The sequence below is a fragment of the Anastrepha obliqua genome, chromosome 4 (assembly GCF_027943255.1).
Source record: "Anastrepha obliqua isolate idAnaObli1 chromosome 4, idAnaObli1_1.0, whole genome shotgun sequence".
NCBI lineage: Eukaryota > Metazoa > Arthropoda > Insecta > Diptera > Tephritidae > Anastrepha > Anastrepha obliqua.
In genome coordinates, this window is record NC_072895.1 from 89,415,802 (window position 1) to 89,431,028 (window position 15,227).

The 15,227-nt window shown below is 41.3% G+C and overlaps 1 protein-coding gene across 1 annotated transcript in view; it reads left to right on the forward strand.

Moving 5' to 3' along the window:
• Positions 1 to 2,823: 2,823 nt before the first annotated feature.
• Positions 2,824 to 15,227, forward strand: part of LOC129246173 (mitochondrial sodium/calcium exchanger protein-like) — a 37,049-nt gene continuing 24,645 nt past the window's right edge. Inside the window, exons 1-3 of the mRNA XM_054884752.1 lie at positions 2,824 to 2,947; positions 3,022 to 3,242; positions 11,851 to 12,173. Coding sequence (XP_054740727.1) covers positions 2,912 to 2,947; positions 3,022 to 3,242; positions 11,851 to 12,173 — 580 coding nt within the window. The 5' untranslated portion in view covers positions 2,824 to 2,911. The remainder of the gene's footprint in view (positions 2,948 to 3,021; positions 3,243 to 11,850; positions 12,174 to 15,227) is intronic.

Genomic DNA, 15,227 nt, shown 5'->3' on the forward strand with positions numbered 1-15,227 from the left:
TCTTGACATAACTTTGGATTTAATTTATATTTACAATCCAATTGTTTGTGAGCCAAGGTGCCGATCCAAATTTCGTGGACGATGTATATCCAAAAAAAGAAACGTGAAATGGAAACTTATGTTAAAGAGCATTAAGCATAGGTTAATCAAAACAGGTGAGCCTGGACGCAGGGTAAGTAAGTGCCCTTCTTAGGCCGTCGTCTTGGCCCTCCTCTACCTCGAAGCGATGCGGAAGCAGCCCCTGGGTGGAGGGAAAAATCTAAAAGAAGAGGAGGGAAATTTTTAGTGGAATCACCACACATGTAGTAGCGACGGTTACTGTATGGTGCGAAGACATTTTTAACCCAACCTCACCGCCAAAAAAAAAAAATAAAAATAAAAAAAAGGTGCCGATCCATGCAAGAGAACCGATAGACTTCAAAATTTGAAGTTTTGTATGCACGCTGTATAGACTTAAGTAATGTTATTTACCAGTCATCTATGCAAATTCCGGAAGCAACTAAAGAGCGGGAGTTTTTTGGCAAAATAATCGACAGACCATCTAAAACCCTTTGTATTGAAAATTTTAGCCATTTAAAACCTTAAAAAACGTCTTCATCAGATAAAACTAAAGAGCCAATGTTAATTCTAAGCATTTTGGAATTAGACTGGCATATCCAGCATCCGCAAACTCATAATGATTGAGCTGACCGACCATGAGAAAAACCAACAAAAAGTTAGGAGCTTCTGAGATAGAGTTGGCGATGATGTCGCCTTAGAAAACCGAGGTAGGAAAACTTAAAACTTTCTTACTAGACTTAAAATATAGCCAAAAACTTTTCGAACTAGTTTTGATTCTTCTCCTTCTTCATTGGCGCGATAACCGCTTAAGAGACTTTGGACGAGTTTAACGAAGCGTACTCTTTCGTGCTAACTGGCAGCAGTTGGACACGCGAAGCCAAGCCAAGTCCTTCTCAACCTGATATTTCCAAGAGCAGAGGAGGCTTTCCTCTTCTTCATACGTCCTCTTTTCCCTTCCACCAGCTGGTACCGCATCCAATACTTTCAACGCCGGAGCGCTTACATCCAGTCGGACGACATGGCTCAGCCAACGAAACCGCTGGATCTTTATTCGCTGCGCTATGTCTATGTCGTCGTAAAGCTCATACAGCTCATTGTTCCATCGCCTACGATGTTCGCCGTCGCCAACGTGCCAAGTTTCAAAAATCTTTCGCAGAATCTTTTTCTCGAACATTGCAAAGGACGCCTCATGGGATGTTGTCATCGTCCAAGCGTATGTACCATACGTTAGAACAGGCATGATGAGAGCCTTGTAGAGTGCTAGTATTGTTCGTCGAGAGCGGACTTTACTACTGAATTGCCTACTTAGTTCAAAGTAGCACTTGTTGGCGAGAGATATTCTCCGTTGGACTTCAAGACTAACATTGTTATCGATGTTAGGGCTGGTTTCAAGGCAAAGGAACTCTCTAACAACCTCGAAGTCATAACTTTCAACAGTGACGTGGGTGCCGATACGCGAGTGCGCCGACGGTTTGTTTGATGACAGGAGGTACTTCCTTTTGTTTTCGTTCACTACCACACCCATTCTCTCTGTTGTTAAAGCCGTTGAACCCAATATTGTCGGCATACGCCAGTAGTTGTGCGCTCTTATAAAAAAATGTGCCTGAGCGATTAAATTTTGCGGCTTGCACGATCTTTTCCAACAACTGGTTAAAGAAGTCACACGATAGAGAGTCACCTCGTTTGTTATCAAACGGCTGGAGAGGTCTTTCCTAATTCTGACGACGCTGCTGGTATTGAGCAGTGGCCTTTTGCAGCGGCCGTATAAGTTTTGCGGGTATACCAAATTCAGACATCGCGGCATATAGGCAACTCCTTTTCGTACTGTTGAATGCAGCTTTGAAATTGAAAAAAAAAAAAAAATGGTGAGTGGCGATTCATCTTTCGTGGATCTTTTCCAAGACTTGGCGAATTGTGAATATCTGATCGATTATAGATTTTGATTAGGTCAATTCAGTTGGTTGATGGTGGTTTTCAGTCTTTCACACATTACGCTCGCTAGAACCTTATAGGCGATATTTAGAAGACTAATCTTGCTAATTGGCACAGATTGCAGGATCACCTTTATTATGGATTGTGCAGAGCATACTTAAATTCCAACCGGCAGGCATGCTTTCATCCAAATTTTGGAAAGAAGCTGAAGAATGCACCTTATCAGCTCCTCGTCGCCATCTTTGAATATCTTAGGCGGCAGTCCGTCGGTTCCCGCGGCTTTGTTGTTCTTTAGCCGCGTTATCGCTATGTTTTTGATGTGTGCTTCAAAATTACTGGTGTACTCTCCTCTAGGTAGAGGATGAGTCGAAGAATTTCTGCTCATGAGTTATTTAAAACTTTTGAAGAATTTATTTCTTAAAAAATAGTTGGAAGATGTTGCAAATAGTTGTAATTATTATCTGGAATACAATACCATTTTTCAGTAAACACATCTGGACAATTTGCGTATAACCATTTGAATTTAGTTGGAATACAACATTGAACGTAGCTTTATCACCTGAGTTGTTTTTTTTTCTTTCGCCGCGTCCATATGGCTGTCAGCTCAGAATGAAACAAGGCGAATTCATTATTTGTTTTCTAGTTTATCAATACTTCGCTTTGACAATCAAACGTACAGAACAGTGTTGTTGGTCTAGTGCCACCACCTTTAATGAATGCGTCTTGACTGAAACTCTTTTTTTGTACAACTTTATGTGTACGTGCACATTTAACAAAGCAACTATGAATGTTTGTACATATGTCTTTTAATTCATATTTTGATTCATTTTTTTTCGTCTTTTACTGAAACTTGAATTAACATTGAGTTTTATGTGAAGCGTTTTGAAAAATTTATTTGTAAAATATTTAATTTCTCTCAATGTCTGCGGGGGGGCCCATTCAGTACTCTCAGCCTGTAAGTGAATGTTTATTAAACGAGCAACGCATTTAGCAAAACTAATTCATTTACTCAATTATTAAATATTTTAGCCTAGTTGCAGAGTGGTGCTAATGTTGAACTATGAGGAGCGATGTGCTTATGTACGTGAAACAGCCGATTGCAACGAAATGAATTCAGTGGGCAACTATGTTGAAATTCTCTATTGCAGCATGAATCCAAGCAATGATTCAGAACAAATTTTATGTTCACTTGTTCTAATGATGATATGTCTCCTCATCTATCTTGTTTTGGGCTGTACGGTTGAAAATACGTACGTATTTACCTCTCAATTACTTGAGGAGTGCCAAACTGGCACTTCAACCATTTCATTTACCTCTAAATACCTTTCTGCATAATATTCTGGAGTGAAACTTCTGAAGTGAAAAACTGAAAAGAAAAGCCGTGTAAAAATAGTGAGCAATAGGCAAATGTCATCATCATCAAGTAGCGATTACAGCTCAGGGTGAGCTTTAGCTTCCTCCACAATCCTCTTCCGATCTGCACGGTTCATAGCAATAGATGTCCAGCTCCTAACTCGTAGCTTTTTCAGGTCGGCTATGACTTGATCAAGTCAGGTTAATCTTGCACGTCCTCGGGTTCGGGTCAGTAGACAACTCGTTGTTAAGAAAGATTTTTGCGGGGGCGCCCTAACCATCGAAGCCTTTGGCAAATGTGCATAGGACATTTGTGCAGTGGCCGAGATTAGACTATATAAGCAATATTTATTTTTAATTTTTTTTTTTTTCTACTACATTGATTGAGCGGAAAATTAAAGTCAATAAGTATTTCTTTTATTTAAATTGAGACTGTACTAAGGTCGGCCACCGAAAAAAATACCGGGAATTGTTCATTTAAAAAGCGCGCGTTACACATACTTTTATGTCTAAATTAATTTTGCTGGAATGTTGGTACAACTGTTCTGTATAGGGTTGCAGAGTTATTGCCTGATCTGTTTTTTTTTAGCTTGTTTTTGGAATTTACTTATATCAGCCAACCGCAGGTGTGCTCTGTGATTTTCCCTCCCACTCCGTCTAAAGTTTTAGAACCGTCTGTGTAAATATGAAAAGTCCCACGGTCTGGCTTCCAGCCCTTGTGCCATCCTTCCTCATCAAATGTACAGGGTTGGCCATATTAAACTGACCCATGTGATTATTAAAAAAATATGGAAAAAGAAACATTTTTTTGTGTTTCATTGTGAAAAACATTTAATTTAGTTCAAGGAGATCCGTTTCCATCACTTTTTGAATATGATATCGTGCAAGTGGTCGCCCTTAGCTCGTATAGCGTAATGTGCCCGTTTTTCGGCGTTTTCCATAGTTTTGGCCAGCGTCTCGGCCGATATGGCGGCTATTTCCCGTCGGATATTGGCCTTAAGTGCGCCTAGTGTCTTTGGCTTGTTGACGTAAACCTTAGATTTCAAATAGCCCCAAAGAAAAAAGTCCGGTGGCGTCAAATCCGGTGATCGTGGCGGCCAGTCAAAATCGCCGCTTTTTGATATCAAACGGCCAGGGAACAAAGTCTTCAATAAGTTGACGGTGGCTCGTGCTGTGTGTGGTGGTGCGCCATCTTGCTGAAACCAGAAGTGCTCCATACCATTTTCACGAACAATCGGCATCACAAAATCGGTTATCATGGCCCGATAACGCTCTTGATTGACGGTCAATGGTTGGTGTTGACCATTTTCAAAGAAGAACGGCCCAATGACCATATCAGCGCAAATGCCACACCAGACTGTAACTTTTTGGTCGTGGAGAGGTACCTCTTCAATAATTTGAGGGTTTTCAGTGGCGTAGAAACGGCAATTTTGCTTATTTACGGTTCCGTTCAAGGAGAAATGGGCCTCATCACTCATAATGATTTGATGCCAAAAATCCTCATCAGTTTGGGCCATTCGGACGACAAAATTGGCATATTCCAAGCGACGAGGCTTATTGGCCGGCAACAGTTGTTGATTTAGTTGTATTTTGTACGGGAATATCCCCAAATCCAAACGAATGATACGTCGTAGAGTGGTCCGAGGGATGTCCAACTGAGCAGAACGACGATTACCTGACGTTCGCGGCGATGACTCGATACTGGCTCGTATGGCCGCGATATTTTCGTTAGATCGTCTTGGCCGCTTTTTATTTGGACGTCGGGTATTAGCCACAGTGCCGGAAGACAAAAATCTTTTGTGCATTTGCTTGATTCCGTTCTTTGACGGCGCACTTTTCACTTTATTTTTTTTTCTCCACGCACGTTGCGTTTTTACAATCGAGAAGGAATTTTGAATGTACAGCTGAACAATTTCAGCGCGTTCTATTGGGGTGTACTATTTCATGGTATAAATCTCCTTCGACTGACGCTTCCAACGCGGTATGTCATTAGCTGATCTGAAATTACAGTAAAAAGTTATAGGGTTATCAATGGGTCAGTTTAATATGGCCAACCCTGTAGTATGAAACCTGCTCTCCCCATTAAAGCGCTCCCTTTCCTATTGAGCTATGTCCGAAGGGTCTGTAAGTAAGTACTTCACCACCCACTAATATTCCCGCGAATTTTCCTGCAAGATTTTCCGCCATAAGGTCAATAGGTCGTTTGCCAAGTATCATTTTATGATGGCACCGCATTAGGGGGTTTCATTGCTCCTGTCATGCATAGGGCAGCGAGCCGCTGAATCCTTTCCATTAAATATGTCAATTTTCTTGTTGCAGTCCACCATACCAAGGCCCCATATAGCAATATCGGTCTGACTATTGCCGTGTAACACCAATGCATCAGTGAGTGCGATAGATTCCAAGTAATACCCAGTATTCGTTTGCATGCATACAGTGCTATACTATCCATTTTCATCCATTCTTCAACATTGTGCTTTCACAGTAATTTACTGTTCAGTATTCAAGGCTAAACTCGGCGGCTATAAAACAAAACAAAAAAAAAGGTAAAGCCAGTTACGCAAATTGTCATCTGGTCACACTGATTATCAATTGCATCAGTCTTACGTCGCGAAAATCGGCTGATGTTGTCAAATTCGCTGAGATCAAAGTAGCGTTACCACCATCGGCACCATCTTATTATTATTGTCTTCATCGTGATTCACTGCGTTGCCCTCCAAGTGGTCGCAATTGGACCATGAAAACAATATTTTCCTTATTCTTTCAGTTTTTATTAAATTAAAATTTAAAGTAAATAAATAGTTTATTTTTAAATTTAAACTTTTTATCGCCTATATAAAATATTAGATGCGCAACTAAGTTCCTGCTGTTTGTCAATAGATGCCGCCAGTAGGGTATGTTAGTCGATTCTTACATAACCTAAACGTCATGGACCAAGCTTAGATATATGGTAAACAAACTGCTTCGACACATTAGTGATTTTGTTTTGGTATCATATACCTACTTTTGGTTTTGTGAAAATGTCTGATTTTGTGCCGAATAATCGTCATTTGCGGGAAGTGTTAACTTTCCTCTTTCATTCGAAAAAAACGGCGGCTGAAGCGCATCGAGAGCTACAAAAAGTTTATGGAGATGCTGCTTTAAGTGAAACAACGTACCGAGATTGATTCCGTAGCTTTAAAGACGGTGATTTTAATGTTGACAACCGTCCGCGTGAAGGAAGGCCAAAAACCTTCGAAGATGCTGAATTGAAGGCATTGCTCAATGAGGATGTCAAATGCAAGAAGAGCTTGCTTCAGTATTAGGAGTTACCCGCCAATCCATTTCCAAGCGATTGCATGCTTTGGGAATTATTCAGAAACAGTGGACATGGGTTCCTTATGAGTTAAAACCAAGGGATGTTGAACTTCGTTTTTTCGCCTGTGAGCAACTGCTCCAGCGCCAAAAAAGGAAGGGTTTTCTTCATCGCATGGTGGCGGGTGATGAAAAATGGATTTATAACAGCAATCCAAAGAAAAGAAAGTCATGGGGACTACCCGGTCATGCTCCAACGTAGTCGCCTCGGCCGAACATTCACGCTATGTATTTGGTAGGACCAAGTTGGTGTTATTTATTACGAACTGTTAAAACCAGCGAAACCATTACTAGGGATCAGTATCGACTTCAATTGATGCGATTGATCCGAGCACTGCGCGAGAAGCGGCCGCAATACGCGGAGAGGCATGAAAAAGTGATTTTACAGCATGATTCTACGCTCGTCCTCACGTTGCCAAACCCGTTAAAACCTACCTGGAGGCACTGAAATGGGAAATCCTGCCCCACCCGCCATATTCTTCATCCGCCATCCGATTATCACCTGTTTCGATCGATGGCACATGGTCGAGCTGACCAGCAGTTCCATTCATATGAAGACATAAAAAAATGGGTTGTACCGTGGATAGCCTCTACCACGACGGTGTACGAGATCTACCAGAAAGATGGGAAAAAGTAGTAGCTCGCGACGGGTAATATAATACTTTCAAAGATTCACGTGTAACCATTTTTTCAGAATAAAGTTGTGTTTTCATCCAAAAAACAGCGAGAACTTAGTTGCGCACCTAGTACTTCATCTAGCTTTGAAATAAAAAAATGAAAATAAAATAATTATTTGTGTGTTAAAGTGGTGACCCGCACATGAATTTGCCTCTACCGGGACCCCTGGTGGTCTAGAGCTCGAAAATTTAGGTTATTTTCAGGAACTTTTTTTTACAATAAAAAAAAATTAAAAGCGGTATTTAAATTTTTAGGCTTGTTATTTAACTTATTTTGCATGTAAAAAGTAAAAAACAATATTTCGCTGAAGTTGACCCTCCCGAAAAATATGAGCTACGGTGCTGTTTATTTTGGCTCTTCTATTTATCTTAATCACAAAGCCCGAAAAAATTATTAATCAGTATGACCGACTGTAGCTATGTCCTGTACTAAAATAAAAAAAAAAAAAATGACAAAATGGCGCGGGTTTGAATTTGACACTCTTTAAATTGGTTTTTCTTTCAGCTTTTTAATTTACATATATTGGCGCGTACACTTCTGTTAGGTGTTTGGCCGAGCTCCTCCTCCTATTTGTGGTGTGCGTCTTGATGTTGTTCCACAAATGGAGGGGCCTACGGTTTCAAGCCGACTCCGAACGGCAGATGTTTTTATGAGGAGCTTTTTCATGGCAGAAATACACTTGGAGGTTTGCCATTGCCTGCCGAGGGGCGACCGCTATTAAAAAAATGTTTTTATTAATTTTGCTTTCACCGAGATTCGAACCAACGACGCCTCTGTGAATTCCGAATGGTAATCACGCACCAACCCATTCGGCTACGGCGGCGCTTTTTAATTTAAAAATACGAAATAATCCAAATAATAATATGATTCTAGTACGGGCGATAGCCATTGATGTTATGGAGAACATATTAAAATTTTAGACGGTTCGGTTGAATAGTTTTTTTTTTATTTGACAACATCAGGGCGAAAGAAATAGGTAGTTTTGAGTTAAGTTTTGAGAGTGCCCGCGTGACGAATTTGACTTTACCTGCTGAAACGGCTGTACAATCGAAAATACTGGGAATATCTTTCCAAAAATTTGACAGTCTGTTCTTAAAAGCCTATACTTAATCGAAATATAGAAAAACAACGATTTTTTGCAAATTCTAGACCACCGGGAGATGTCGATTAAGAAGCCGTGTTAAGTTCTTCTGCACTGAAAAATGCCACTTCGAGCTTGGCCTGGCAGATGGAGCTTTTCATTACTATTTTAAACTCTTAACCTCAATGATCTTCTGATTTACTTCTTCTCTTATTTTTCTCGTTTTCAGTGCCTAGATCTTTCTTAGTTTTTTTTAGGTCAGGTTAAGTAGGCTTGTGACGTACGGTTGATGCCAATCTGCATATTTTGTCGCTAATACTTCGCAGATCCGAAACGCGTCCATTAAATTCGATATACCACAATTTTGCCTCACACTCATTACATGGGGCGGCACTAAACCAATAACCCAAAACGGTGTGCGACGGAAGAGCCTTGTCGAAGCCCTACGACTCCAAGTGGAGTGAATAAGGGTGTAAAAGAACAGAGGCTTTTCATGTGCGGTGTACGAGCATTTAGCTACCCCAACCATCTTTTCTACTCAACCGCTAGTGCAAACTCCTTCTACTGCATGTGATAAAGGATGGGCGTTCGACAGGATCGATGTAAGTATTAAATTGGCCAACATCGTTACTAAATGGATTCCAGCATAGTCTCCTACGCAGTGCAGACTGTGGAGCCCTGCAAGGTTGTCGAGCTTTGACTGGGGTCAGCAATCTGGAAGTTTTGGTCACTAACGTTGGGGTCTGCCAGCACATCCATCCGGAAAAGGTATATCCAAAGCCTGACTGGCGGGTTAAGAATAGCAAAGTTGAGTCGGGCCGCCATCTTAAGGACCAATTGGTGTCGCACAGTGCTTTCTGAGAAGACAAAAGTCAAAATCTTTAATGTCCCAAATATAGACATATTGAATTCACGTTCGAATTGTTGAGAAAGAAAAATTTGTAATTTTCTTCTTAGCCTAATACAGGGTGGCTGATGAATTTTGCTACATTAAGAAACTCAAATAACTTTTTTTTTTGTGTATGGAATTCATTTATTTTTTTCTAGTTTTAAAAATAATTGAATTCAAATGCCCCCCATGCTCGTTGACACAAGTGCGGCATCTTAGTAAAAAGTTGTTCATTGCTGCTTTGAGAGTTGCGACAGGAATAGCCGCAATTGTTGCCCGAATGGATTGTTTAGTTCATCCAAATTTTTTGGCTTTGTTTTATAAACTTCTTGTTTACATAAACCCCACAAGAAAAAGTCAGGTGCAGTAAGGTCAGGCGACCTGGGGGGCCAACGAAATTCGGAGTTTCTTGAAATCAGTTTATTGGGAAATTTTCGTCGCAACTCTGTCATAACACTCTGGGCTATGTGAGACGTTGCCCCATCTTGTTGAAACCACACAGAGTTGAAAGGAATTCTCTTTCGGCGTAGTTCTGGATAGAAAAATTCTTTCAGCATTTTCAAATAACGGTCTCCAGTAACCGTAACGGTGTGACCATTTTCTTCAAAAAAATAAGGCCCGACAATACAGCGTGAAGAAACCGCACACCACACTGTCACGCGAAGAGGATGCAATTCCGTCTCGTGGAGTATCTGTGGGTTAGAAGTACTCCATATTCGACAATTTTGTTTGTTCACATTGCCGTTTAAATCGAAATGGGCCTCATCAGACATGAAAAGGCAGTTTAACATGTTTTGGTCTTCTTCCACCATTTGCAGGATCTTCTGGCAAAATTCCAAGCGAATCGGCAAGTCTGCTGCATTCAGTTTGTTAACCATTTGAATTTTGTAGGGAAATAAGTCTAAATCTTTGTGCATTATTGTTTGCAAAGACTGTCGGCTGACACCAAGTTGAGCAGATAAGCTTCTTGTTGAAACCCTTGGATTGCTTTGTATAGCTGCAGCTACAGCAGCGATCGTTTCCTCCGTCCGAACTGGTGGGTTTCGATGATAAGGCCTTCTTGCGACTGTTCCTTGCTCAGCAAAATTATTCACCAGTCTCATTATGGTCCATCTGCTCGGGGGATCGCCGCCAAACATCCGCCTGTACTCTCTCTGTACCAAAACTACGGACTCCAGTGCGTGATAGCGGCGAACTATCCAAATTCTTGTTTGCGTGTCCCAGTTATCCATTTTAATAAATTTTAAAGATCAATCTGCAAATTAAAACAAAAATGGAACAGATAACTTAAAAAGAAGAAAAGTTATTCAATTTTTTTTGGTAGCGGCTTTCATCAGCCACCCTGTACATTTAATTTCCGAGTTTCACGTACTCTTGTCTACTAGGGGCTTTTAGCAAAATACATTCATATCCCTATTTTTATATGGAGTCATTGCACTGTACGTCGTTTATTCTTTTATTTCATCGCCCTTGTAACTCGCTCCTTCTTTACAACTTTAACTTTAATTTAATTGTAATTTTCTATCAATCGAGACACGTTACCCTAATTTCTCGTAGCAGTAATTTGGTCTTTTCCTTTAAATACGAAACTACTATATTTTAGATCTTTTAATTTTCGCAGGAGTAGTTGCTTCCACTAAGTGGAAAATGAATAAAACGTTGTTTCTAATAGCGAGCGCCCCTCAGGAGGCAATGGGAAACCTGCGAGTGTATTTCTGCCATGAAAAAGTTCTTCATAAAAAAAATTTCTGCCGTTCGGTGTCGCTCAAGACGCACAATTAGGAGGAGGAGCTCGGCCAAACACCCAAATAAAGGGTGTAAGCGTCGACTATATATATACAGGGTCCGGCACTCGAAGTGTAACCAATTAAAAAGGCCATCAATTTTGTTTGGAAAATTACTTTTATTCAATTCAAAGTAAACAATGTGTGAAAATAATACAAAAACCGCTTTCGGCCAAGAGAAGCAACTCCTTTGCTCACTCAAGTCTGACTTGTTGCTGCTTCGGTGTGAGATTATGCGCCTTTTGAACCATGTAAGGCTTGACTCTGGGATAATTTTTCAGTATGCAGCGGATGCTATGGTCAGATATCTTCAGTTCTTTCGCCATTTGATTGGCACTTCGTCGGGGTCGAGGATTGCTCTCACGTCGTTTCTTCACTTTTTGAATTTCACCGCGCATCAGCTGCGGGAACGGTCTGAAGTTGGTTACGCTTCGAGTGCCGAACCCTGTATATAAGTGGCATATACTCTTATATTATTTTTAATACCTGCGAATTCGTACTATAAATAGATTTTTTCGAAACATGGTCTCCGCGTCGCCTAAAATTTCGTCGCGTTTTTATGCACGATACATAAATTCAGAAAAGATGTATCCACAAACATTTATTTTTATGAAAGTAAAATGTGTTAGTGTGTATGTTTCTACTCCCATTTTTCTCATACTTATGCTTAAAATCTTCAACATTCTTTTTTCTTTATTTCTTCTATTTTGCATACGTAGTTTTTGTCCTGCCTTGAAAGTCGTATCCAAAATTTTGGGCATGAATGAGCATTTAGCGGGTGTAACGCTGCTAGCTTTTGGAAACGGGTCACCCGATCTTGTTGGCACTTTCACAGACCTGGACGATCCTGGCATGTTCCCGGATCTGTTTGGAGCAGGAGTATTTGTTGTTCTTCTCGTTGGCGGCCTCATATGCATATTTTATCCATTCGAGATGGAATGGAACAATATTTTGAGAGATGCTTGTTTTTTTAGTCTCGGAATAATTTATGTCGACTACTGCACCATATCGGATGCAGTCATCACGCATAGGGAATCCATACGTAAGTATTGGAAATCATATCAACCAAACGAAATGCATATTTATGGGTAACATACTCGTGCATTGTATACCCTGCAGGGAAGCCTGAACTAGTGATTAAAATTTTTGGGTTAGCATTTATACATTCCAATCAAATGGGTGAAAGGAAAAATATATATCAATATGTTATTGACCGCTTTGACTGATGATCCGTATTTGACTGTTTGACTGGAGGTCCTCAGCCTTATTATGACAATTACCCACTAACGTTAAAAGCGCATTAATTTTTTTTTTTTTTGAGCTTGGGCAAGAAGACAGCTTGGGCAGAAAATTTAGGGTAAGTTAGGATAAACGACTGCCCAAACGAGAGCCCACTTGGGCCAAGAATCAAATTCGTCTATTCTAATGCTGTACGGAGGAAAAACCGAGGAAGCAAAAAAAAAACAAAAAAAAAACAAACAAAAAAAACCGCCCCGCCCCCCCCCCCCCCCCCCCCCCTCGGTTGAAGAAGAAAGAAAGTCATTTGGGTTGGAGGAGGACAACGAAACGGTGGCTAATTACATTGCGTGGCATCAAGCTGCTCACGAAATTCATCAGGTGTGCAATGTTTAAACCTGCTATATCCGCAGATGTAGCAAAAATTTGAGAATCCGACGAGTTGAGGGTAGCTGAGGAGAACGTGCTAAGATGATTCCACCTCATCCTCTAGATAGCTTCAACAAAAAAGGTCTTCAAGCAATCCCAAGTCTCACCCCAAGGATACCTAACGGACAACGGTAACGCTCCCATAAGGAAATCCACCAAATTTGAGAGCTGCAGCGTTGTTAGCCTCAGAAGTTTCCTCGAGCGCTTCTGATCTACCCGTGGCCAGAGGGATCTCGCGACTGTGCATGTCTGCGAACTAACCCAGCGCTTACTAAGTTTACACGAGGCTCATCTTTCTAGGAGCAGACCACGGATTCTCTAGGAAACTCAAATGAAATTCAGATAATTTATTGGTAGGAGAATAAGTTTCCGTCTTTTCTTAGCCAAAGTTAAGAATTATTTAAACAATTAAGTGAAGTATGCGCCATTGGAAGCTACAAATTTACTCCAGCATACGGATTCCGCTGACGAAGAATTCGAGTTCTTTTGACTTGATCCATTCATTGAGCGAGTTTGCGATGCTCTCGTAAGAAGTGCACCGTTCTCCGATAAGGACTGACTGCATTATAAATATATTGGGAGGCTGAATTAGTTTTAAAGGTGACACACAGATGGCGCTATTTATCACTTTATCGCGTTGGCAATACTGAATATATATTCATGACAAAGCCTCATCCCTAGGCTTTGTTTATCAGTATCTGTCATTTCGCTGAAGTATAAACAACGCAGTGTTTTCGTGCTCCGAGTATGTCAACTTTCGTGCTGTCGAAACGCAACTTGCGGGAAGCTTTGCTTTTCTGCTTCAATTTGAAAAAAAATACAGCCCAAGCCCGTGAATTGCTGCAGGAGGCCTACCCAGACCATACTCCGTCGATTTCAACATGTGAGTACTGGTTTCGACGATTCAAAAGTGGTGATTTTCACACCGAAGACAAGGAGCGTCTTGGCCAGCCCAAAAAGTTCGAGGACGCGGAATTGGGGAAATTGGTAAACGAGGACTCGTGCCAAACCCAAGAAGAGCTTGCTGAATCATTGGGCGTTGATAAATCAACCGTTTGCAAGCGTCTAAAAGCGATTGGAATGATCCAAAAGCAAGGACATTGGGTCCCGTACGAGTTGAAGCTGCGCGACGTCGAACGGCGATTTTTTACGTGCGAATTGCTGATCGAGCGACAAAATCGGAAGGGTTTTTTGCATCGGGTGGTGACTGGCGATGAAAAATGGATCCACTACGATAACCCAAAACGCAAAAAATCATGGGGTTTGCCCGGCCACGCATCAACGTCGACGGCCAAGCAGAATATGCATGGCAAGAAAATCATGCTCTGCATTTGATATGAGCTGCTCCAACCGGGCGAAACAATCACGGGGGATCGTTACCGACTGCAATTGATGCGTTTAAGCCGGGCATTGAAAGAAAAACGGCCGGAAACGGTAAAAAGGCACGACATGGTTATTTTGCAACATGACAACGCTCGGCTGCATGTTGCTCAACCTGTCAAAAAATACCTTGGAACGCTTGGCTGGGAAGTGTTACCCCACCCGCCGTATAGTCCAGACATAGCTCCCTCCGATTATCATTTGTTCCGGCATATGAGTCTCGATTTGGCGGACCAGCGGTTCTCCTCGTACGAGGCTACCAAAATATGGGTTGAGTCATGGATAGCCAAGCAGCGGCCAGAATTTTGGAGAAACGGCATCCGGAAATTGCCCGAAAGATGGGCGAAAGTTGTAGCTAGCGATGGCCAATACTTCAAATAAAATATTTTGTACCGTTTTTTCACAATAAAGCCCCAAATCTTCGAAAAAAACCTTTAAAACTAATTCAGCCTTCCAATATATATATATATAATTGGCACGTACACACTTTTTGGGTGTTTGGCCGAGCTCCTCCTCCTATTTGTGGTGTGCGTCTTGATGTTGTTCCACAAATGGAGGGACCTACAGTTTCAAGCCGACTCCGAACGGCAGATATTTTTATGAGGAGCTTTTTCATGGCAGAAATACACTCGGAGGTTTGCCATTGCCTGCCGAGGGGCGGCCGCTATTAGAAAAATGTTTTTCTTTAATTTTGGTGTTTCACCGAGATTTTAAACTACGTTCTCTCTGTGAGTTCTGAATGGTAGTCACGCACCAACCCATTCGGCTATGGATGCCGCCCTGCATTGATCGGAGCAAATGGTAATCCGAAGGTGCAATGTCCCAATTCGGTAGGAAGGTAGGATAGATGGCAAGAGGTACACTTCAAATAGCACTTATGTGCCGTTTTGATACCATAATGTAGACCACTACCTACAAAAAAAATTTATGGAAGAGGAAACCATCTACATCCAGCGCTGTTGATGTAGTGGAGAAGAGAAAATGGATCGAGGCTGGAGAATTTCCTGAAGCCATCCCTAAAGGGCACGCTAAGGAATCTCAAGCGCCTATC